The sequence below is a fragment of the Pinus tabuliformis genome, chromosome 4_2, assembly GCF_031772625.1.
Source record: "Pinus tabuliformis cultivar Carrire ecotype Pingquan chromosome 4_2, CPIR1, whole genome shotgun sequence".
In the NCBI taxonomy this organism is placed as follows: Eukaryota; Viridiplantae; Streptophyta; class Pinopsida; order Pinales; family Pinaceae; genus Pinus; species Pinus tabuliformis.
The window spans coordinates 760,831,069-760,854,581 of NC_142304.1; the positions used below are offsets into that span (position 1 = coordinate 760,831,069).

General features: G+C 35.9%; 1 protein-coding gene across 1 annotated transcript in view; it reads right to left on the reverse strand.

The window, feature by feature from the left end:
- Positions 1 to 10,451: 10,451 nt before the first annotated feature.
- Positions 10,452 to 23,513, reverse strand: part of LOC149171825 (protein TPR3-like) — an 87,300-nt gene continuing 74,238 nt past the window's right edge. The window contains exons 13-26 of the mRNA XM_089424131.1: positions 15,170 to 15,265; positions 14,992 to 15,087; positions 14,734 to 14,861; positions 14,402 to 14,636; positions 14,063 to 14,227; positions 13,879 to 13,977; positions 13,501 to 13,647; positions 13,147 to 13,257; positions 12,834 to 13,013; positions 12,526 to 12,654; positions 12,316 to 12,411; positions 11,857 to 12,045; positions 11,580 to 11,749; positions 10,452 to 11,334 (exon numbers count right to left, since the gene is read on the reverse strand). Coding sequence (XP_089280257.1) covers positions 11,124 to 11,334; positions 11,580 to 11,749; positions 11,857 to 12,045; positions 12,316 to 12,411; positions 12,526 to 12,654; positions 12,834 to 13,013; positions 13,147 to 13,257; positions 13,501 to 13,647; positions 13,879 to 13,977; positions 14,063 to 14,227; positions 14,402 to 14,636; positions 14,734 to 14,861; positions 14,992 to 15,087; positions 15,170 to 15,265 — 2,052 coding nt within the window. The 3' untranslated portion in view covers positions 10,452 to 11,123. The remainder of the gene's footprint in view (positions 11,335 to 11,579; positions 11,750 to 11,856; positions 12,046 to 12,315; positions 12,412 to 12,525; positions 12,655 to 12,833; positions 13,014 to 13,146; positions 13,258 to 13,500; positions 13,648 to 13,878; positions 13,978 to 14,062; positions 14,228 to 14,401; positions 14,637 to 14,733; positions 14,862 to 14,991; positions 15,088 to 15,169; positions 15,266 to 23,513) is intronic.

The following is a 23,513-nucleotide window of genomic DNA, read 5'->3' on the forward strand; positions in this document are numbered from 1 at the left end:
TTTCAGTTGTTGTGTTTTCTTGATTAGAGTTTCAAATTACAATCATTGTTTTTGAAGGCGGGTTTGGCTCATCTTGGAAGTTTAAAGCTTTATTTTAGCATCCAAGAAACATGAGATCCACTTATTATTCCATCAAAAGCATTATGGACATCGCTTGGAGTTCGTTGCGCTAAGTCTGCAGGGCAGGTGTTGCGCTTTCACACATTCGTTGTGCGTCTTCAAGCCAAGCATTTATCGCCACTTCCGGGTTTCAATTCCACATTTTCTTGAATGATTTATCTTGCATGTTGACGAATTTACCCTTACCTGTCAAGGAAAATGCTCACATGAACTCGCAACCTCTGAATCCATAGCTTGTTGTGTTTTCCTTGTTGTGCCTAGAGAATACGCTACGCTTTCCTTCAGTGGTTTTGTTTTATGTTTTTACTTGTGTTAAACCTCCAAAAATTTGCTTGCCACCCATATTCTGAAACTTAACAATTCCATTTAAGTGGTCTGGAACTCACATCTTCTTGTTGTTGCCCTCAAGGATCAAGAAACCTTTTCCCCCCATACGTTGTGCTTTCTCGTTGCGCCAGTGTTTTTAAATTTCCACTGTAGGAAAAAAACAAGAATTTGTTGCTTTGGTCTGAGAAATGAATTTTGTTGTTTGAATTTTTAATATAGGGATTTTTGTTTTAAACTTTGCCTTAAAGCCCTTATCTAAAGCCCTAATTTCATAGATGTTACCCTATTGCTGCGCTCAGTTTTCAAACACTAAAATTGCATTGAAAAACCATAGAATTCATCTTTTGTTGTGAGTCATGACAACTCCAGATAGAAAGAAACACAAAGGAGGAGACATAGTCAGATTTGAGCCTCAAGACCTTGCCTTGATAAACTCATATCCAGTAATAAGTGTTGCATTTGAATAGATTGGTTGCATCAGGTTTTGTGAGAAAATCTGGGGTTATAGTGTTCAACTAGACAAAGAGTTTGCTTTGAATTTCACCAAGGTAGATGTGAAGATTGGAGAGTTGAGTTTTCTAGTGTCATATGTCACCATTTCAGCTACTACAAAGATTCCTCTACAAGGAGAACAATGGTTCAAGGGCATGACACTAGACATAGCCAACTGCAAGGATTTCCTAAAACCAAAATACAAAAACAAGGAATATGGAGCTATTGTGCCAAGAGAATATATGCTAGAACCCTACAACAAACTTCTTAAGGTCATCTAGAGATACTTCACTTGTGAAGGCAGATTTGGGAGAATTTATCAGTATCATTTTAGGCTATTGATGCATTTCACATGAAAAATCCCTTTGAATCTTCCCTTCTATTTTTTCAGGAGAATTAGTAAAATGGAAGATAACGTTCAAGGTAAGCAAAGTCAAGGAGAGCCCAGTCTCTTTCATTTATCTCTAACTAAATTGTTAGTGGTGGAAGAACAAAGGAAGAGGAATCAATCATGGCAAGCATTCATAGATTCATCCAAGCTGACAGTTGAGTTTCCAACTAGCCCCTGGAGTAAAAAGGATACACCTTCATCTGTGGCAAGGGATGTACAATCACTAGTTGAGAGCTCAGTAAAAATTCCATCAACTTCAGTTGACCTATAAGACAAGAAAAAGGGTAAGAAGCTTCATTTCTCTCCTGAGGTAGTGGAAGTTCCCAAGAAGCCACTCACAACAGTTGCTGCAAAGAAACTGCCTATGGAACAAACACCTGAATAGCCAACTGAAGTTCTAGATACAATACCAGAGGATATTGTTTCATATGATAAAGATAAGGAATCTTAGAACTACAGGAGCATCTGAAAAAGGCTCACTTAGTTATTTCCCAGCTACAGCATGACAATAGGGAATTGAAGAAAATTGCTTTGGAAAAGACACCTAAGATTAGTGAAACAGAACCAGTGATGAAGACAACTCCCTCCGTCACTAAGTTCAAGGGTAAAGAGAAGATAGTAATAGATAACATTCAAGAGTTAGAGGCTTCATCAGCAAGAATTCTTGTGACTAGGTCTTCAGCAAGAAAGTTGCAACTACAGAAGGAAGAGTCAGTGAAAGAAGAGAATAAGGCTAAGGTGGATGAAGGGCAGCATACTTTCCATAGGTTGAGGAAGCAGTGGAAAAAATCTTAAAATGAGATCACTAGGCTTAAGAAACAAGATGAAAGGGTCAGGAAAAATATACAATATCATTTGAACAGGTGTGAGCCAGCATTGTCAAATGCTAAGTATATGTTTAAGAGAACTTTGCCTTTTCATAGACAGCTCAATAACATCTACAGACAAAACCTCGCCTTGAGGAAGGAGCTAAGGGTTGCTAAACAACAGTTGCAGGGAACATTATAGGAAATACAAGAGAAGGATAGAGGAAAGCTTGATTTGATGGTTGACGCAGCCAAAATCTGAATCTTGACAGGGAATAAAAACAATTTTGGTTTTTTGTCTTTTTGCCTGAGTATACTAGTTGAATAAAGTTGGACAAGGAGGTTGAGAGGTTCATTTTCTGCATGAAGTCTTTTTGGGAGAAAAATCAGTCATATTTCCAAAACTTATGAAACTTTTTGCAAAGGGAGCAGTTCACACAGTAATGTTGCACTATTTACAAAGCATTAGGGTTTGATAGAAATTTGAGGTTTTGGTTTCTTTTTGTGGATGATAACTCAAATAAGATTTACAAGATTTTCAACACCATTAGTTAGTTGTTTTCCATGCTCAGAAACGTTAGCATTAGTTAGAATTTTGAAGGAAAAGTTTCGTTGCGCTTTCACATAGGCATTCCACTTTTACTGTAGGTGGTGTTTTTGAAGAATGGAAGATTTGTAGTATGGAAAGAGGTTTTTCAAGGGGAAGTTGATGATGTACAAGTTATTTTTCAGATGCATGCCTCATTCAAAGGCTCAAAAGATGATCAAAAGTAATCAAACCATCAACTTGTTGCCCTTCTGCTACTGAGTTTTTGCTGAAGAAGGAAGTAGCGCAACGCCAAAGTTGCGCTTCCACACAGTCAACCCTTTGACCGTAAAACATGTCTAAATTTCATGTAATTGATATTTATGGTCATGATTAATGTTCGGGAGTGTTTAAGAGCTTCAAAACTTGTTTTAGGCGTTGTATTCAATGTAATTTGTTTGAGAAATATTTGGTCAAAACCGTTTCCTAGTTTTTAGAGAGCAGTTCTATATTCGTTGTAGTAAGGAGAAAACATAAATCTTTTTGGGGAATTCGGTTCCTAAAGGGAGGAACGACTTGTTTTTGATGTATATATTATGTATTTTTTATTAAGAAATTGTTGGTCAAGGTTTTGAGAGAAAAGAATTGTGCATTGTACTCTTTCATAAAAAATTAAAAAAATAAATAAAAATAAAAATTCAGTGAATGAAGAAACAATGAGGTTTGCTTTTACAGGGATTCATGTGTCACTTTCTAATGGTGATTTGCTCTCTTGTGTTGTAATTTTTTTCTCTTGTTATCATCATGCTTGAATGTTAAATCTTCATGTTTAGTAAAGCAAGGATTTGTTTCAGAATTCACTATTAAAGTGCTTTGTCATAGCTTACTGAACATTTAATGTTTTCCTTCCATAATAACATTTAGAATTCATCCTCAACTAGATGCTTTAGATGTCATTATCCAACCATTCCTCTGCTCACCTCTCTATAACAAATTTGATTAAAAACAATGGAAGGATTGCTTACCTTGCCCCTGTCAAAGGTTCCTAATCTCTTCATCTTCTCACTGAAAAATCAATCAGATTAACATGACTCCATGCCCAATGGATTTTCCCTCTTCCCTACCATCAAATTGTTAAATCTTATTTTCCCTCTAATTTTAATACCTATCCTCAGACCTAGTGACTGAAAATTTCAGTTTTAAAGTGGTTTGTGGTTACCTTTGGGTTCCTCTCCTCGGCCTAGAGGAATTACGAAGTGCTAACACCCTCTATCTGCAAGTTGAAGATCCATTGTGCATGACTGGTTCACATGCATTGGGACATTAGGAATATCCTCCAATTTCTCAACAGGACGAGAAGGACATGATTTCTAAGGTCGTGGGCATGTTGAAACAATCGCATTGAAGGCATCAATATCAAGGGTTGAGGGGATGGAGTAGGAGCATGTCCTCTAAGTCTGACGCCATGAGCAACGTGACAAGATGCACCAACTAGGATTTTGGGAGTAGAAAGAAAAGAAACAACAATCTTTTTTCTTTTTTTAATGAGAACATAAACAAGAGGTTCAATACAATTTTGGAAATTGGAAAGTTAGCATTTAGAGAAAAACAATTTTTAGGTTTCGAAAATTATGGACATTATTAAATATGAAAGTTTTTACATTTTGACTCAATGTGAATGTTGCTTCATCCTTCCACAAAATGCATGTGATCATCAAGTAAAATACTTAATATAGCATGTATTTGTCGCCAACAAACTCAATAAACTGAGTAACCAATTAGATCTACTAATCATGCGTTTAAATGCACTAAAATCAAAGTACCAAGTGTTTGACTTCCTAGACTCTAGGAAGCATGTAATATCCCTTTTAGAATTTATTTTTGATTTCCCAGAAATTATTCTATGAAATTTCTTCAGGAAAAGCACATAATAGTTCTTGTCGAGAATTATATCAATTTAAAATCAATAGTTGCAAAGTTTACAGACAAATTCCATTGTAAAACCCTAGTTTATTTATTCATTACTAGGAACGAAATTACATCAAAATTCATAGGACCCTGATAAATAGATAAGTTGGAGAAATATTCTATGATTGAATTCCACAATCTGCAATGGTGTGTTGCTTCAACCTTCCAACCATTGTTCCAAAATATCAGTGTTACCAAGCGCCAATGAGGAATCTGATTGATGCCTCCTCTTTAAGTGGGTAGAGTATATCTCTTAATACCAAAACCCCTCCTCACTAGATCAGTTAGGGTGGATCATTGACCACCAAAACTAACCCTCAACATAATGCAGGTTCCCACCCATACAAGCTCCAAGAGCTCAAGTCAACAACAACAAAATAATAATCCCAAATGCATGCCTAAGGAGTAAGCTCGCATCTCCTTTAATTGTCATGTACCATAAGAATGCCATGGGTAAATTTCATGGGTCTTTTTCTAAAAGTGACTAATAATATTTCTTTTTTCTTTGATCACTTTTAATTAATTAAATTTTCCATGGCCCATAATTGACTTTAATTTGTAACCCAAAAGCTAATGAGATACTCTCCTTTCCCAATCTCCGAAAAAAGGGGCATTACAAAGCGACAAACGAGTATAACTTTTCATTTTATACACAATATATGCATGTTTCTTAATAAGATTTTCAAGTTCCACATTATATTATCTTTTCCTACATTCAACCTTCATAGACCCCATTATACCATAATTCTAATACTTAATTTTTTAGATCTACCCTTGCTTTTACCTCAATTTGACATTGAATATGATCTTAAAGACCTTCCCATATACTAAAAGTTTCACATGTATATCTTAATCATTATCGTCATTACACATACCTTATCAAACATTGCCTCCTATCACCCTAAACCATGTACCCCTAGAGTCAATGCCCCTAGTGATGGACTTTTAATATTTCCAACATCACTTACTCTATTTCCCTTAACCCCATGAGGGCTTTCACTATTTCATTCCAAGGCTTGTGTTAGACAATTGGAAAATACTATGCAAAAAATTATAAATCAAACTTTGATTGATTCCATGTTTACACTTATTTTGATATTTTCATCCCATCTTTATTCTAGTATGACCGCAATGCCTTGTCTCACATGTACTCTAAGTAAACATTGTTACAAAGCTAGCATGATCTTTTAAGAAGCAACCAACCAACAATTTGCCTATCATCATCTACTTTAAGGTGATTAATACACCCCTAGTGATTGTGTTTTAATATGTCCAACATCACTTACGTTATTTCCCTAAGCCCCACAAGGGCTTTTACTATTTCATTCCAAGGTTTGTATTATGCAATTGGCAAATACTCAACACAAGATTATAAATCAATTAAACTTCGATAAAATGTACACTTATTTTGATATTTTCATCCCATTATTCTAGTATGACTATCTTGCCTTCTCTTACATGTGCTCTAGCTAAACATTATTACACAGCTAGCTTGATCTTCTAAGAAGCCACCAACCTATAATTTGCCTCTAAATGCATACTATCATCATCTAGTTTTAGGTGATAAATCAATGTTACAAGATCTAAGTATAAGGTCGTGTTTTATACACCTACAAAGATCTTCCTAAATTGAACATGCACTTGAAAAATAATTCACTTATTTCATCCTCATCCACATTATATTAAGCCTAGTAGACCTAACTTGTAATGAAAGGGCCCTTGAACATGGGGAATGATGCATGCCTCAACAATAATTATAAATTATAAATCATTGAAATGGAGTTACTACAAACATAGATCCATATTAACTCAAATCTACCAAGCACAAAACGAATCTAAAAGAAATCGACAACCAAACTTTTAGGTGATCAAAAAATCCAAATTAGGATGGATCTAAATTTATTTTTATATTCTTTTTTACTATAACAATAGACTTGTTTTTATATATTCTTAATATTATAGATGGATTTTTTTCCATTTTACTTTTATGGTTGTTTTTTTTCACTTTTTTTTTTTAATTATTATGGCTAATTCCTTTCAGACTTTTATATTATAAACTTCAATTTTTCTTCCAATTTAGTTGAGTTTTAAGTTACACTACATCTTTCATCCATTTTGGATTTAAAAATGCATCTCACTTTTCTCTACAATATCATTACTCTTTCCATAACTTCCCATTTGAACTATCTCTAATATGATGCAAATATGCATTGAAAATGTGGTCACTACTATACATATTTTCATATATCACTTCAAAATATTTCATAAAAATAAAATATATATATATATCCAATATAAACACTTGATATAGTTGATCAGCTCTAAACATCTCCACAAATAAATTGAATTGATAACGTTTAACGAGGGTTACCCAATTAATTTTGGACTTCTTATAAACAACAAAAATTTTAACTAATAGTAAACTTTTATCAACTTGGTAATCCAACGAAAATCTAAAAGCTTGACAAACAGCTCACATAGTTAGATCTTAATTCTTTTGAAGAGTCACATGGTTAAATCTTATTCTATTGAATAGCCACATATCATTAATTACCAAAAAATAAAAAAATAAAAAATTATATATATATATATATAAAAACTTTTAAATACTATAAAGAATATGAAAGTGTGCCATAATCTTAAAGTAAGAATTATAATCAAATTGGATTTAAAAACACCTCCATATATATTCTTAATATTTCTAGAAAACAAATACAAAATTTAGAGCATTCAAATATATCAAAACATGGACACTACTCCATACATAAGATCTTATGAATTTAATATTAATATTATCAAATGACAAAATCCAAATCCAAAACATGGACACTACTCCATATATAAGATCTTATGAATTTAATATTAATATTATCAAATGACAAAATCCAAATCCAGTACCTCATGACATTAATGTCCTTCAATAGTTGAAATAACCTCCCAAAAAAAAGTGATTTCAAAATAGTGAAGATACTAAATGACTCCACATTTGAAAAATAACCACACCAAATGCATCAAGACTCCAAAGTTGAAAAATATCCACATCCAATGCATCAAGACTCCAAAGTTGGAAAAATAACCACATCCAATGCATCAAGACTCCAAAGTCGGAAAAATAACCACATCCAATACATCAAGACTTCAAAGTTGGAAAAATAACCACATCCAATGCATCATCACTCCAAAACTTGGAAAATAACCAGAATAAAATATTAATATTTAATTTAGAAAATAAACAAAGTACAACATTAATATTTAATTCAAAAGATTCAAAAATATCAAATATTAATATCATTAAAAGACCAAATATTAATATCATCCCGTAACTAAATATTCATATCAATATATGAGATTAAAAATAACCAGAATAAAACATTAATATTTAATTTGGAAAATAACCAAAGTAAAACATTAATATTTAATTCAAAAGATTCAAAAATATCAAATATTAATATCATTAAAAGACCAAATATGAATGTCATCCCGTGACTAAATATTCATATCAATATATGAGATTAATGTCTTAAAATCCTCAAGCAATCAAGTGATATATATATATATATATATATATATATATATATATATATATATATATATATATGACTTTAACAAAACAAACATTCAAATAAAAAACCAATATTAATATTAAGATGAGATTAATACCCTGGTAATATGCAATATCAATGTTGTCGATATATATACATATATAATTTTGGAGTCACTATAATATTAGGGTATTAATCTTATCTAAATATCGATCAATATCGTCAGCATCATGGAGTGACGAAATCCAATAGATAACATTAATGTCCTGATCCTCAAGTGCTCAAAAAGAATATTAAATAAGAAAATTAACGATAGATTTAACTCGAAACGCTCCAAGGAAAAAAAGAAAAGAAATACAACTATATAAAACTGAACACCGAATGAAATGATTTGTTCTCACAGACCAGCAACTTGCCATTCATCCATTATACTATATTTTGAAGTATTAAACACGGGCGTGTAAAGGTTACTATAATAACCATACACGGCAAATACATTCACCGGCAATGGTGTCAACCATCAACCCATGATTCTCTTACTGCCACAGCCTATTAACGACCCGTTTGCATTGCTTCAGAGTTCAGTGCACGACTTCCAAATATTAATTTATGGGGACTTAGATTCTTACATAAGCATCATGGAAGCCAAACTAAGGGTGTGTATTGATTACGATCACTGTACCAATGCTTTAAAGTCCAGTGCACGAATATTAATATATGGGACTTTAGATTCTTACATACATATCATGGAAGCCAAAGTAAGGGTGTGTGTTGATTACTATCACTGTACCAATGCTTTAAAGTCCAGTGCACGAATATTAATACATGGGACTTTAGATTCTTACATGCATATCATGGAAGCCAAACTAAGGATGTGTGTGTTAGTTGATTACTATCACTGTACCAATGCTTTAAAGTTCAGTGCACGACTTCCAAATACTAATATATGTGACTTCAGATTCTTACATCCATATCATGGTCTCCAGACTAAGGGTGTGTGTTAGTTGATCACTATTACCCGCCCAACGATTTATTTATTATCATTTATTGACACCGAAAATACAAACTAAGGGTGTGTATTAGTTGATTAATATCACTAGCAAATGTTTCATTTATTAACACCCAAAATAAATTTCAATACTAGCTAATAATCCTAATATTATCGTAATGGAATCTTTCTTATAATTAGTTTCGTCTATATGGGTTTTTTTACTAGTATTGGTTGGTGGTAACTGTTGGGATTGCAAAAAGTCACTGCTCGGGTGCTGAAACGCGTCTAAATGTAATCGGACCTCTTTGTTCGCACACCATAAAATGAGTCAGCGAAATGCGTACAACATTTTGCTAATATTACTTGTAATATAAAAGCATCAAAAACAAAAGAATCTGTATCACTTGAAAACAACGGCAAAACTAAAGGCTCTCTGAATAGCAAATAAACTGATGGCTCTCTGAATAGCAAATAAACTGATGGCGTTTACGGGAACACGACTATAAGGAGAAGGGATTTAAAAACCGAAAAGCAAAAAAAAAAAAAAACCCAGTTACTATATCAGTAGCCATAATGACATATATCAATTAAAATTTCCTTTTGTAGCCTAGTTTTAGCGTGTATGCCTCTTTAATTTGAGGAAACAAAGGCTTACTCTATGTAAAGTTAATAATTTTAGAAAATATTACTTGCGATATAACCGCACCATAAACAAAAGGATCTGTATCACTTGAAAACAATAGCAAAAATAAAGGCTCTCTGAATAGCAGTGTTTACAGAGAATAAAAAAAGGTCCAGTTACTATATCACTAACCATAATGACATATATCAATTAAAATTTCCTTTTGTAGCCTAGTTTTAGCGTGTATGCTTCTTTAATTTGAGGAAACAAAAGCTTACACCATGTGAAGTCGTATGATTTTATAAAAAATTCTGTAGATTTGGCAATGATACATAATAATGCAATACACCAATATGCATGCTGATGGTTATGTAATATAGGGAACGTTGGAAACCGGAAACCTGAACGGTCTCGGTTAAAACAAAGACGACTGCCAATAGGGTAGGTTCACTAGTGAGGTTTGAGAGGTTTCAAGCCACCCAGTAGGGTGAAGTCCACCCGAATGACATGAACTCAAAAAGGAATGACAAGAGGTACAGTCCTCGGTGACTTTAGCAGAATAAATACCCCTCAGAGCTGGCTTCTCAGCTGAATGAAACCTGCCCTTCACGGTGCATTTCTTGAAACTTCCGTTACAGAAAGCTGGAAATGAAGAAAAGGATGAAGTAACTCCAAAACAGCAATATTTAATGCTTTAAATGTATTAAACAGCAATGTACTAAAAAAGACTAGCACTCCCCATGAAACAACTTTTGGGGAACCTAATTCTCAGGTACAATACCAAAGGATACCAACTAATTTTGGCAGTTCTTAGGATGACATCTGATAAAGTACTCATATGCCAAAACCTGCTTTAATCTTACATTTAAATAATTCTCTGATAATGGCAAAGTTTCTCAGCGATTAGAAACCTGTAGAGACATGGCAATAAGAAATACAAGAGTGAATTATCCTGCTAAATAAAAGCTTGTACACAAGGATGGCAAAAGCAGGCCAACGACCCCCTAGAGAATGGAACGCAGCTTAATGTTATAAACAGACTCTGGCCACCACGAAAATCAATGGCTTTCCAGGAAGCACTTTCTACCCCTTTTTGAATCCATCTATAGCAAGAGCATATTTGCTTGTGAACAGTGGATTGATAGAAGCTTCTGAATAAAAGCATGCAATATTTCATAAACATTTGCATGCTTCGGTATCAATGTACAATTCAACCGCTGCACTTGAAGTAGATTAATGTGCAATGGAGATGCCAGGCTTCAACATGTGATATCATCACCTGTAAAATTCATGATTGCACACAATGTTGTTGTTAAAGCTTGTGACAAATCAGACAGCTCACCTAGGGCCTTGCTCTGAACCTGGAGTTCCAGCTTTCGGCACAATAGTGACACTGCTGACTGCCCCATTTTCTACAGGTGGTCCAGTGCCCCACTTCCCTTCTGATTCTACAGGCTCGAAAACAACTACACCCCCGTCTGAAAGCCCAAGAGAAAATTGATTTGGCTCGGATGGATGAGCTGCAACAACAAGTGGGTATACAGAAGAGCTGCAAAAATAGTTTACCCAAAAGTAGAAAAAGTTAGATGACAGTTAGAGAAAAGGCTCTTGCAACTGTCATTTTTTAGATACCAAAAAGGACATGCCCACATGCATATTTATGTGAATGCAATTCTCAGCTTGTATCTCTATTGATAAGTGGCATACACAAGATATATGGTACATTAACCAGCAGATAACTCCTACAACGCAGTGGCTGACTCAGCAGAATTTCAATGGGAGATAAGAACTTACACGACATTATGGGGAAGATAGGCTGATGCAGCAATTCTGCACCGTAGCTTAAGTGTTTCAGCATGGAAAACTCCAACAGCACCATCAATAAAGCTTGCATATATTAGCTGACTATCACACGAGTATGTAGCATTTGATATTGGAGCAGGAAGAGATTCATGAGGAACCCACTGCCAGCATTCAGCAAAACAGCTAGTTAGCCAATTGAAAAACTGCAACCACGAAATTCAAACAGACAAAGCCATTGACATAAATGTAAAAATATTGAGATTTTTACCTGTTTGAGGCGTTCCAGTTTAGCTGTTTCATAGATAGCAAGCTGAGTTTCATGCACAGCCAAAAAGTGTATCTGGTCCTGGTGAAATTGAACTCGAGTAATTGATTGAGGTGAAACTGCTTTACCAGGTGGAATCTGCAAAGGTTTACTTCTGAGCTTTTCCCAACTGTCTATTCCCCATATGAAAAGCTGCAGAACAATACAGCCCAACAGTTAATGTGTATGCCATCTTCTAGCTTGCTAGTCAACCACATCAAGATATATGACATGAACCTTGACCTCAATCTTTGTGCTTGTAACTGTAACTCCACACCAAAAGACCAAACCAGGGTCTTTGATGAGGCAGTTACCTTCTATTGAATAAGCGTGTATCATGACCAAAGAAAATTGGACCTAAATCTTTGTACTAGTACATAATATTATAAAAACTAACAGTACAAATCACGCTATGGCAATTACCTGCGCATCTGCCCCTGATGATACAAGAACATTTAATACATGAGAGAAAGCAAGTCCCGTTATTCTCTTTTGGTGTCCCTTGAGTTTGCTCTTTACCTGAATTCCAACAGGCATTCAGTTACAAACTATCTTCAAATTAAAATAATAATAGGAAGGTGGATCAAATACATAGTTGACCACAGAATTTTTCAACGATTGCTGGGGAAGAACCTCATCAACTCGAACGTTATAGATCTGGATTGTTGAATCTTCCATGCCAATTGCTATTATATTGTTGTCCTGGGGATGGAAAGCAAGAAAAGTTGCTGCTGGTGGTGGTGCCATGAAGGTCGTCATTGTCTGCAGATGATAATGAAATTGGAACAAGCAAGTCAACAAACAAATACACTTCGTGAAGCTAGTAATTGGAACAATGTAAACATATTTTGAAACAAGAACAATCAAGTCACCAATGAAATACATTTCAATAGTAATACTAACTGGAGATCATAACTTTTTTGACATATATAGAATATCACCTTGAATGTCATCATATTGAATAAAGACACTTTCCCGCCTGAGGCTGACATAACATAAGAGTCATTCTTTGATAATGCAAAGCATGGGGCAGCATCTTCCGGGTTAGTGTCACTTATGTCATTGGTCATGAGTATACCACTAGCAGGTTGCCATAACTGAGGATGAACACTAGTAGTTGCCTGTTAAAGTAACCAACAGTTAAGCAGACATAAAAAAACACAATTGAATGGTTTCCTTGCACCAGAATAGGCCTACAGAATTCACAACATATTGAAAAGACAAATAAGACTGGACACTGTAACAAAGGATCACCTTGCCAGTGGTGTTGCGCTCATTACGCTGCCATTTCCAAAGCTTGTGAACAGCATTGGAAGCCAAAGCAAGAATTGCAACTCCTGAATTAGTATATATCAATCTTGAAATCTGCATAGTACAACCAGAAAATATGGATATCATGGATAACACACCCTCCAAGAAAGGTCCTAAATGTAATTTCTGCAGATATTACATAGTGTTCAACAAAGCAAAATCCAAAAAGAATATATGTAGAGTCTGCATTTCCTACCTCTACTGACAACACAAGTTTCACAATAGCATGATACTGCAACGTCTCTACAAGTAAAGCATACCTTCAAATCACGATTTTCAAACCTGAAAGAAGCATACCTTGCTCGCTGGTAAGTTATCAGGAAGTTTTAGTGACCGGCACTGAGAAGGTTCAGCTATTTCAGTCAACTTCCAGCCCTTGTTCTTCTCTATTGATTCTTCTGTCACCCTGACTTTAACATCCCCAATACTCCTAGTGTCTCCATTCTAAAAGATCATATATAACCAATGTATAGATGTCATTTTCATACCTTAACGCAAATTTAAAGATGCAAACCAACCTATTTGTTCTATGTCGTACACTACATTTTTTACATTAAGTTTATAGCATACAAACATATATATATGCTTTCTAGGTTTAATTCACTACTTCCTAACAAAGTAAATAGTCTGGCAAAGCAAATTATAGGATTAGCAATGTTGAACATCAAGACTTACAAGTCCAGAGATGGAAACTGAAGCACTACCCCTTTCTGCTCCCACAGTTGTCGACCCTGCAGTTGCATTAACGATTGCAAGTGCATTCCCTGGAGCCACCTGTAGGATTAACTCCAAGTTAGTGATGTTTTTACTGGAGAGAGGAGAAAATCTAGAGAAAGGATAACAAATTCAAAATCATTACCTTCGACACAGTGTCAGGAGGAACCCTTGATGAATCAAGAGAGCGATTCTCATATCTTTGTAGCAATCGCAGCCCATCAGCATTGGCTAGGATCTTGATACCATTGTCACTAGTTGAAACAGCTAGCAAGGATCCATCCTTATTGAACCGGAGGCGGGGACTAGCCTATATAAAGGGGCACAAACAAAATATTTATCTTAAAGGACCTAATTAACGTACACATGCAAATGACAGCTCTACTGCAAAACGGAAACAATCAGGACTGAACTAGCAAGTACATCACAGAAATAGCAAATGCATCTGCAATCACAGAAATAGCAAGTGCTTCTATAACTGTACCGGTAGTCCCCCATCACCCTCAACTGTAGTCAACAGGTTAGTGTTGTCCATGTCCCAAAACTTGATCACAAATTCATCTCCAGCAGCCAAAAAGCGGTTTCGTGTGGTGTCAAATTGTACAACACCCATAGAGCGTTTACGGAATCCTTGATATGTCCGTTTAATTGCTCCCTCACTTTCATTCCATTCAACAAGAAATGATTCTCCCTCCTTGCTAGTTCCACAGGAGAACAGTCTATAGAAAGCAATAGTAGTTGTGAGCACATTGACTAAACTAATGAACTAGTAACTAGTAAAGTCAAGGTTGTAATTGCTTTCATTAATTATCAAACCTTGTTCCGTCGGCACTGTAGGCCATAGTGGTGCACCAATGTCCAGGTGCATCATAATCAACCCTTGAGCCCATATGATCATATAACCAAGCCTTTATTTTTCCATCAATGGCTGTTGAAAAGATAAACTGAAAAGCAAGAAACAAAGCAAACCCTCAATTCAGAGAATGTTGAATCAACAGCAGCAGTATAGAATGATGCAAGCATTGAACCCATTTATGTGCCAATTCCTAGATATCAAAATGTAGAACTTCTAACCTGAATGTTTTCTTTATGATGAGGGCATATTGAATACACAGGTGCTTCATGACCTTCAAAAGTATACAACCTGCGGCCAGTGATTGCATCCCATACCTGCATGTAGCATTAAATCCTTAGGAAGCATGGAATTAAATTCGCAGATCGCATTACATATTAAAAGGCGCTGTCGTCAAACCTTGATTATCTTGTCATCCCCACACGTAATGATGCACAGCTGTTTGCTAGGATTTGAGAAAGAAAGGTCATTGACACCTCCAATATGCGCATCAATCTGCCCATAGAAAAAGTTATTGTGATAGACGTGAAGAAATAGAAAAAGTTTCATGTACAGATCCCACAGATATCAACAAAGATAAGTGTTACAACTTCTACAAAGTTAAAGCATTGCAACAAGAAAAATTTAAGGTAACATCCTTTAAGTCACATGACAACTATGAACATATATGTGTCACATGGTTAGTTGTTACTGCAGAGGTAGCTGCTGCAGCTCCATTGCAGAGAATGAGAGAATATAGATAAGCATGCAGACATGAAAGCGGGATTTGATGTAAAACATCCAAAGGGTGCAGAAAAATATAGTCAAACAAAGAAATGGCAAAGCAGTGGAAATTATTTTAGAAATGTATGAAGATTTAGGGTCACCCTTGCTGAACCCATTAATGACAAGGATTCATGGCAAGGCATAACAACCCTTTCTAAAACCCAAGTCTGCAATTTTCTCTACACTCCCCCTGGATGCTACCATGGGTGGGAACTCCAGCTTCCTCTGTTACCCCTTTGCCTAAGGCGCAACAGCTTTCTAGGCTCTTGCAGAAGCAGCTGCAAAAAAAAAAAAAAAAAAAAAACATCCAGGAATGGCATAAAATGCATTTAGTTAAAGACACATACCAGGTGGCCCTAAAGTTAGAAGATAAGCTAGTGCACATGGACAACAGAGAGATTTTTCTCAGAGTAAGCAGTGGTGGTGGCAGAGAACACATCTGCACATGGAAGGTGGAATATGCATGACAAAAAGTTAAAGAATAATGATAATAGTGCACACAACAAAAGTTATGGAGCTTTCAAAGGATGAGGAGTAACTTTGGTAGTTATAGGGAAAGAATACACTGCTATACATGCAGAGATGGAGGACACAAGTCATTTGAGTGTACAGAAAGAGAAGCTGCACAGAAAGGGAAATAAAAACCCAATGCGCACAGGGAGAGGTGTCTGAGGGCAGACAATCAATCAATAGAAATAGCAGCACAATATGGAGAAAATCTGATGATGCACAAAAGACTGACCGTATTAAAAAAATTAGCAATAGATGCCAAAACAAAATATGTGGCTAAGGAAGAATGTTTTCAAAACAAAATGCAAAGCATGAGGTAAGTGTTATAAAGTGATTATTGATTCTGGTAGCACAGAAAATTATGTTTGCAGTAGAGATGGTAGAAAAGTTGAAGTTAACAAGAAATAAGCCCCTGCATCCATATATACTGTTCTAGTTTCAATGTGTGTATGAAGTGCTGATGACTGACGAGTGTAAGGTGTAGTTTAACATGGGTGAGGTAATGTTATTGCAAGGTGTTCGAGGTGGAGCTACAAGATAGCCTTACACAACATCACAAAGTACTTAATGAAGCAAAAAGATTTCCATTAAGAGACAAGTGGATCTCAAGTACAACACAATTCGCCAAATATTAGACTGTATAGGTACACTTCCCAATAGGAAAAAGGAATTGAGAGGTTGATTCAAGATGCAAATATTTGGCATCAAAGATATTGGTCTAGAAAGAAGACTATTTTCCATGTAGCTTTAGAGTAAGTTACAACTCAATTTCAATTAACGCTAGAGGTCTTGCAAATTCTCAAGGGTAAGTTATAACTTGCTCAAAATGAAACAATGAGAAGAGGGTCAACTATAGTAGAACTAGATGGCAACTTTCAACCCTTGAGCAAAGAACCAGCTGACACTGATTTCTCTCAACCAACAAGAAAAGCACCCGAGAAGAACTCAGTATTCGCATGCCTAAGGGAGGCCCAAGAAGCATTATTTTTAAGTTTTGAGGTTCACTTTTAGAGTTATAGGGTTAGTGTAAGATGTTTTCAGGATATTTTTTTCCTTTTTTAGTGTTATTTAATGTTTTTAGACACAAATTTTGATGCCTCTGTCTGAAACGTTCCCCGAAATGGTAAAAGTTTAAATGTGAGTGTAGAAAACTTTTGGTTATGTTTTTCCTCCTTAATTCCAAAATAGGGAATAGCATTTCACTTTTCAGGGAACCTCAGCAACAGTTCTGGTAAATTAGGTACAAACTTCAAGATGTCGAGCAAAATCAAAAATAGGTATGTATGGGTTCCATTGCCGAGAATGCATGATCTAGTTGACAATCTAAGTGATGCGAGATACTTCACAAAAAGACTTGAAAGAATATTACCAACATAGATCCACTTAAACCTCACAGATCTATCAAGTGCCAAGAGGGATCAAATCCCTTGACGTGCAAAGTTCTTTTAAATGGCAAAACTTGAGAAAAGATTTACACCTCAAGGGATTGAATCCCCCTTGGTGTTTAACAGTTCTGGAGTCTAGAGGGATATATATGCTGTTATAATCTCAAATATTGTATTCATATTATTTATATAAATCTACACATAAATTAAACACACACACATTAACACAGGTGCACTATGTTAAAATTCCATATTCTCAACGATATTAATCATATTATCACAGGAAAAAAATTCCAGTGTCAACTACACTACTAAAAAGAAGGTACTACTATTCGTTGCAAAAAATTCCATACTCCCAATTCGTTGTATTCACACTTGCATTCTATTAACGTTTTCATGTAAATACATGCCTTATAACATGAAGGTATTATTATTCAATGGAACAAATTCTCATTGTGGTATCTAGAAATCTATTTCCTTGTCCAAAATCTCCCGATATGCTAATTTTAGTTGATATGATTTGCTTTAATATAGATAATTTTATGAAGTATTATTCTTTTCTATTATTTCATTATTTTTTCCAACATGGTCAACATTACAAACATGACATCTATCCCATCCAAGTTGTATAAAGAACATTTCAGTGAAACCAAATCCAGATCAAAGACTGCGACGAGTAGAATTGCATTCAAGACTAGAGATGTTTGTATGAGTGGTAAGATATAATGTTTGAGTTGAGCAACACACCAAGCACATCCATATGATTAATCAGAGACATGTTGTGATTGTACATTGGTAAGTTTGTATCTCTATATTTAGATGAAATTTTGAATTTTAGCAAAAGCACATGTTAAGTTTCCATGAAACTCTGCAACTACTTAGATGAATAACTGAAACCTGAAACCAAGTTTAACTTTCACCAAGATACAGAGTTTCTTAACAATTTATAAGCAGCAGAATAAAACACCAGAGACAAAAACACATCCCACAAATTGACACACTTGTTTACCCGGGAAACCCAAATGGAAAAACCTGCTTTCTTTGTTGTGATATTTTATTGATAGTTCTTGAGCAATTGGATTTATTACAAAGCAATCTGTCTCTCTGAGAACACTCACGTTCTCGTGCTGAACTAGCCTCAACTTGCCTTGCAAACCCTGATCCCTGCTCCTTGATCTTTGCTAACAAACAGCCCGTATTTCCTTGCACACTAGGTCCCTATTTCCTAGCACACAAGCAATCCTATTCTCTTGAGCAAATCTCCTATTTTGTAGTGCACAAGTCTCCTATTCTCTTGCGCACAATTGCTCCTATTCTCTAGCACACAATTGCTGCTCAATTCTGTGCACACACACAACAAAGATGCTCTCACAAACTTGTGAAGAATCTTGCCTTCATCCTTCTCTTTATAGGTAACCATGCAAGGAGCCCCAGCTTAATTTAGAGCTCAAGTTCTGATTGCGAGTTAACTGAGAGTGTTGCTCTCTCTCCAATCAAAACTTGGAGTCTTAACTCGTTCTTCCTTCAATCAAGACTAAAGACTAACTCGCTCTAACTAAACTTGTAACTGCCACCTCGTTCTGTAGTCAAATTGATGAAGACTCCACTTAACTGAAGCTACAACTCTATGCATGCAATCTTGATGATTATTTCAGTAAACTGGAAATAAACTCATCATAACTGGAGTCTAACTCATGAGCTCGCATATGCTAAGAAAAAGACAATCTCGTGGTCTTTCTGACTAAGGCACAAGCTAGAAGACCTTCCATGCCACATTTTCAACAGCCCAAAAGAACACTTGGAGCATTTGAGACTAGCATTTGAAGTGCTAAGGGAAGGTTAATTATGCCTAAACTAGCAATGTAAATTCTTCAAGGAAAAGTTAGTGTACTCTAGCTTCATAGTGTTCAAGGATGGATTGCACAAGGATTCAAAGAAACTGAAGGCAAATTGGAATGCTGTACACCTTGCAATGTCACAAAGGGCAGGGGTTTACATGGGGTTGCAAATTTCTATAGGAAGTTTATCGAAAGTTTCAACAAAATACGTTAATAAATGATAGAATGCATATAGGCACAAGGATTGCAATGGAGTACACAGGCACACAGGAGTTTTCAGTTACCAAATCAGAAAATTATAGAGGTACATGTGTTGGCATTATCCAATGTCAACAACATTAGGTGGATTGTGAAGCAAGTGCAGTCGCTATTGGCATAGTGTTGACTTAGGAACAACTAATAGCATTATGCAACAAGAAGCTAAAAGAAACGCAACATAGGTATTCTAGTTACGGTCTTGACTTTTACACTATTGTGCAAGCATTGAAGCATTAAAGGCACTATTTGTTGCCACAATAGTTTATTTTGCACATAGTTCATCAAGTGCCAAGGTTTATCAACAACCAAGGGAGTTTGAACATAGAGGTATGTGTGTTAACATTACCCAATGTTAACAAGGTTGTTTTGGTGGATTGTTAAACAAGTGGAGTAGCTACTGGTATAGTGTTGAGTTAGGAACAACTTATAACATTATGCAACAAGAAGCTAAAAGAAATGCAGCATAGGTATTCTATTTATCATCTTGATTTTATGTTATTGTGCAAGCATTGAAGCATTAAAGGTGTTAGATTTTCGGGATAGCTCGGAGAGGTATTTCCACATTGGCAGTGCCTAGCATGTGGAAGTGTCCGAGCGACACTCTCTAGATGGTGACTTTATAAAATGATTTTATAAAGTGCTTTTTATATCAATGGCTTTATAAAGTGATTTTATATAATGCTTTTTATAATTAATGATTATAAAGTGAAAGTGACCTTGTAATATAAAGTTGGGTCACTTAAGTGCTCTCAACGAGAGATTAACTCACATCCATCAATCTCGTCGACCAAGATCTAATCTTGACCATTGAAGATCAGAGAGTTAAGTTACAACCATTTTAATGAGACATAAAAAGAGATTTTGGAGAGTGAATAGGCACACCTTTTGAGAGAGAGATTTTGGAGAGCTTAAGGAGGAGGGGCAGCAAGAGGGAGGGTGCATTTCCCAAAACAAGAGAGGGGCACACATTCCAAGGAGAGGGAAGCATTAATGGCAGACCATACAACGATTTTTCCACAGGCTGTGCAGCAGTTTTGAAGGATGTATAGTACTGTACAGTACCATAAAGCAATTCTAGGCACGTTTTTCGTGGTGATGTAACAAGGTACAGGGCCATACACAGTGCTGCGCATAAAAACCAATGCTGAGCATAAAAAAGGAAAGTACAGTGCATTTATTGTTTGTTTTCATTGCTGTTGTAAACTCAGAACTTTTCCTGTGAGGTCATTAATAAAATTTCTCTTTTGACTGGTTTTCCCTTCAGGGATTTTCCAGGGGCTTTTAATAGAAATCCCGTGTGTCTATGTATGATAAATGTGTCTACTGTTCATTTCCACTATGCATTTTCAGATTTGTTAGCTCAGTGTATTTCTGCTCATAAATCTCATATTAGGATGCGGGATAGTTTACTCGCATTAATTTGTGTTAAGTAATTTATTGAGGGTTGAAATCAAGATTTGTGTTAAGTAATTTATTGAGGGTTGAAATCAAGATTTGTGTTAAATAGAAATTCCAACATGGTATCAAAGCTAGGGCTCTGAGATTCAGTCGACACGGATATTACAGGGGTTTTGTTTGGAAAGTGAAGGGAAGAGTACTATTGGTCAGTTGGGTAGGTCATGGCTACTGGGCTGAGATCTGAGGATAGGTTGATTTGGATAGTTAATTTTAGTTTTTGGAAAGAAAGGATAGTTTTCTTACTGGAGGAACAAGAGTTGTGAGACATTGTTGAGAAGTTTATAATTGTTCCTGCGGGCATAGTAGTTTTAGCAGAATACAAGAAGAGGAATGTTAAAGCTAAGAGAATTCTTCTGGATTCCATTAAAGACCATGCCATTCCTAATGTTTTCGATATGTGGGGAGCCTTAACTAAGTTATACTAAAGTTCCAATGAAAATAGGAAGATGGTATTACGGGGAAAATACAGAAGTACCAAGATGTCTGAAACTAACCCAGTTGCATCATAACTCACTATGATCACACAAATTAGAGATGAGTTGGCACCAGTGGGAGAATTTATTCAGAGTTGGTGAGATCAGTCTTGAGTGGTTTTCCTAAGAAATGGGATGTCTTTCTTGATGGGATTGTTGCACGGGAAAATCTTCCCATTTGCGAAAGATTGTGGGATGATTTCATACAAGAAGAGAGAAGGAAAGGTTCCAAAATGTAGGCCAACATGATGGAGATGATGAGGAGAATGTTGCTCTTACTGTAAAGGGCAATGGTAAGGTTAAGGGAAGTGGGGGATCTGTTGAGAAATCTAGGGCATTCAATAAATAACAATTTCTCTTCTTGATAATTGCTTGTGATGCTCTTTTTCCTCTTCATATTACAATCAATTCTTCGTTAGCTTATTAATGTGTTCTTTCATCAAGACAATTACTAATATGCAATAACAAAAAAGACAAGTGACATAGTATATAGGCTTCTCCAGCCAGGGCCAAAACCTCTCACCTCTTGAGAGGAAAACCCGATCAAAATTCTTCTTCTAGATCTTCAATTGAGAAGTACCAAGACCATTACACAGACCCTTGACTCTAGTATCCTTCCAAGAACCTTGTCACCAACCTTGATACTTTGCCTCTTCCTCCGTTCTGCCTTTCTCACACTGCTTTCCTCAACTTCTTCAAGAGAAACTCAGTCTCTATCCTTCTTACTACTTCTCCTCGGCTTCCCTAGAGAATCTCAGTTTCTAGGTCTTTACTTCGACCTCCCAAAACGGTCTTTCTCTAGTTTCCCTAACTTCGCACTTCCCAGAAGATTCTGCTACCCAGACTTCGCACTGCCCCAGAAGATTCTGCTGTCCAGAAGAAATTTCGTTGTCCCAGAAGAAACTTCGTTGTCCTACAAGAAATCCTAAACTTCGCTTTCTTTCTTTCGTACTCCTCTTTCAACTCCTTCTTCACTCTTCTTTTTTACCCTATCTTCGCACTTCTTCTTATCTCAAGTAAGTCGAGTTTCTTGTGTTCAAATGGAGGACGAGTTAGGCTATATATACACCTCCTTCGCTGCCCTTTACGCCAACTTGACAACTAGAGTTAGGCCGACTTGATCTAGCAGCTTCCTCATTGTTTGTAGGCCGACTTGAAGAGGTTTGGTGACAACTTCTTGCAAGATACTTTACATAGATAATATTGACCTTTTACAAAGTGTAACATGACTTCATTTACATGACAATGACTCTTACATTTTATGACTAGATGACAAATAAATCCTAAAGACTCTTAATTGGAGTCTTGACTCAAAAACAAAGTCCCTTGCTCATGAAACCCATGAAGCAAGTTAATATAATAAATTTATTTTTCTTATTTACATCTCATTACATAAAATCATATTTGCATGTCATTATGAAGACCGAACCTAGTTACACTTTTCAACGCTTCCTCTTAACCAAGGAGGTATTCATAATCGTACCTTGAACTTTCTCAATTTGAAGAATCTCTTAAGAAGAATTCGGATTTGTAACTCATTTGTTATAACATCATATTGACTAACATTGTTACATAACAAGGACTTGACTAACAGCTCCATCTCTCCACAAGATCTGAGCTCAATGCTGGCAAGACCAATGATTTATAAACACACTCATCATTGTCTCTCTCGGAACATACCCCACCCGGGTTCTCTCAGGATATGCTCCATGAGGACTATTCTTATCTTGGACTCCCCAGTCCTTAAAGAATATCGGTCCTCCACAACTACTCTTTCATGGGATGCCCTATCTCATCCCCAAAGAGTATCGGATGCCAAATGATTACAAAATCCTCCATTTTGTCTTCCCAGGTGAAGACCAGAACGACATGTCTATCTCTCCTTTTCAAACCAGGAGGACATATTCCATTAAAGGAATGTACTCATTCCTATCACAAAGGAATGTACCTAAGCTTCCTGCTTAGGAATTTTCAAGTTTCTTCCAAGCAAGAAACTTTTTCTCAGGCTCCCTCTTAACCAGGGACCTATCGCAGCTCCTTCAGGTGGAGGTCCTGT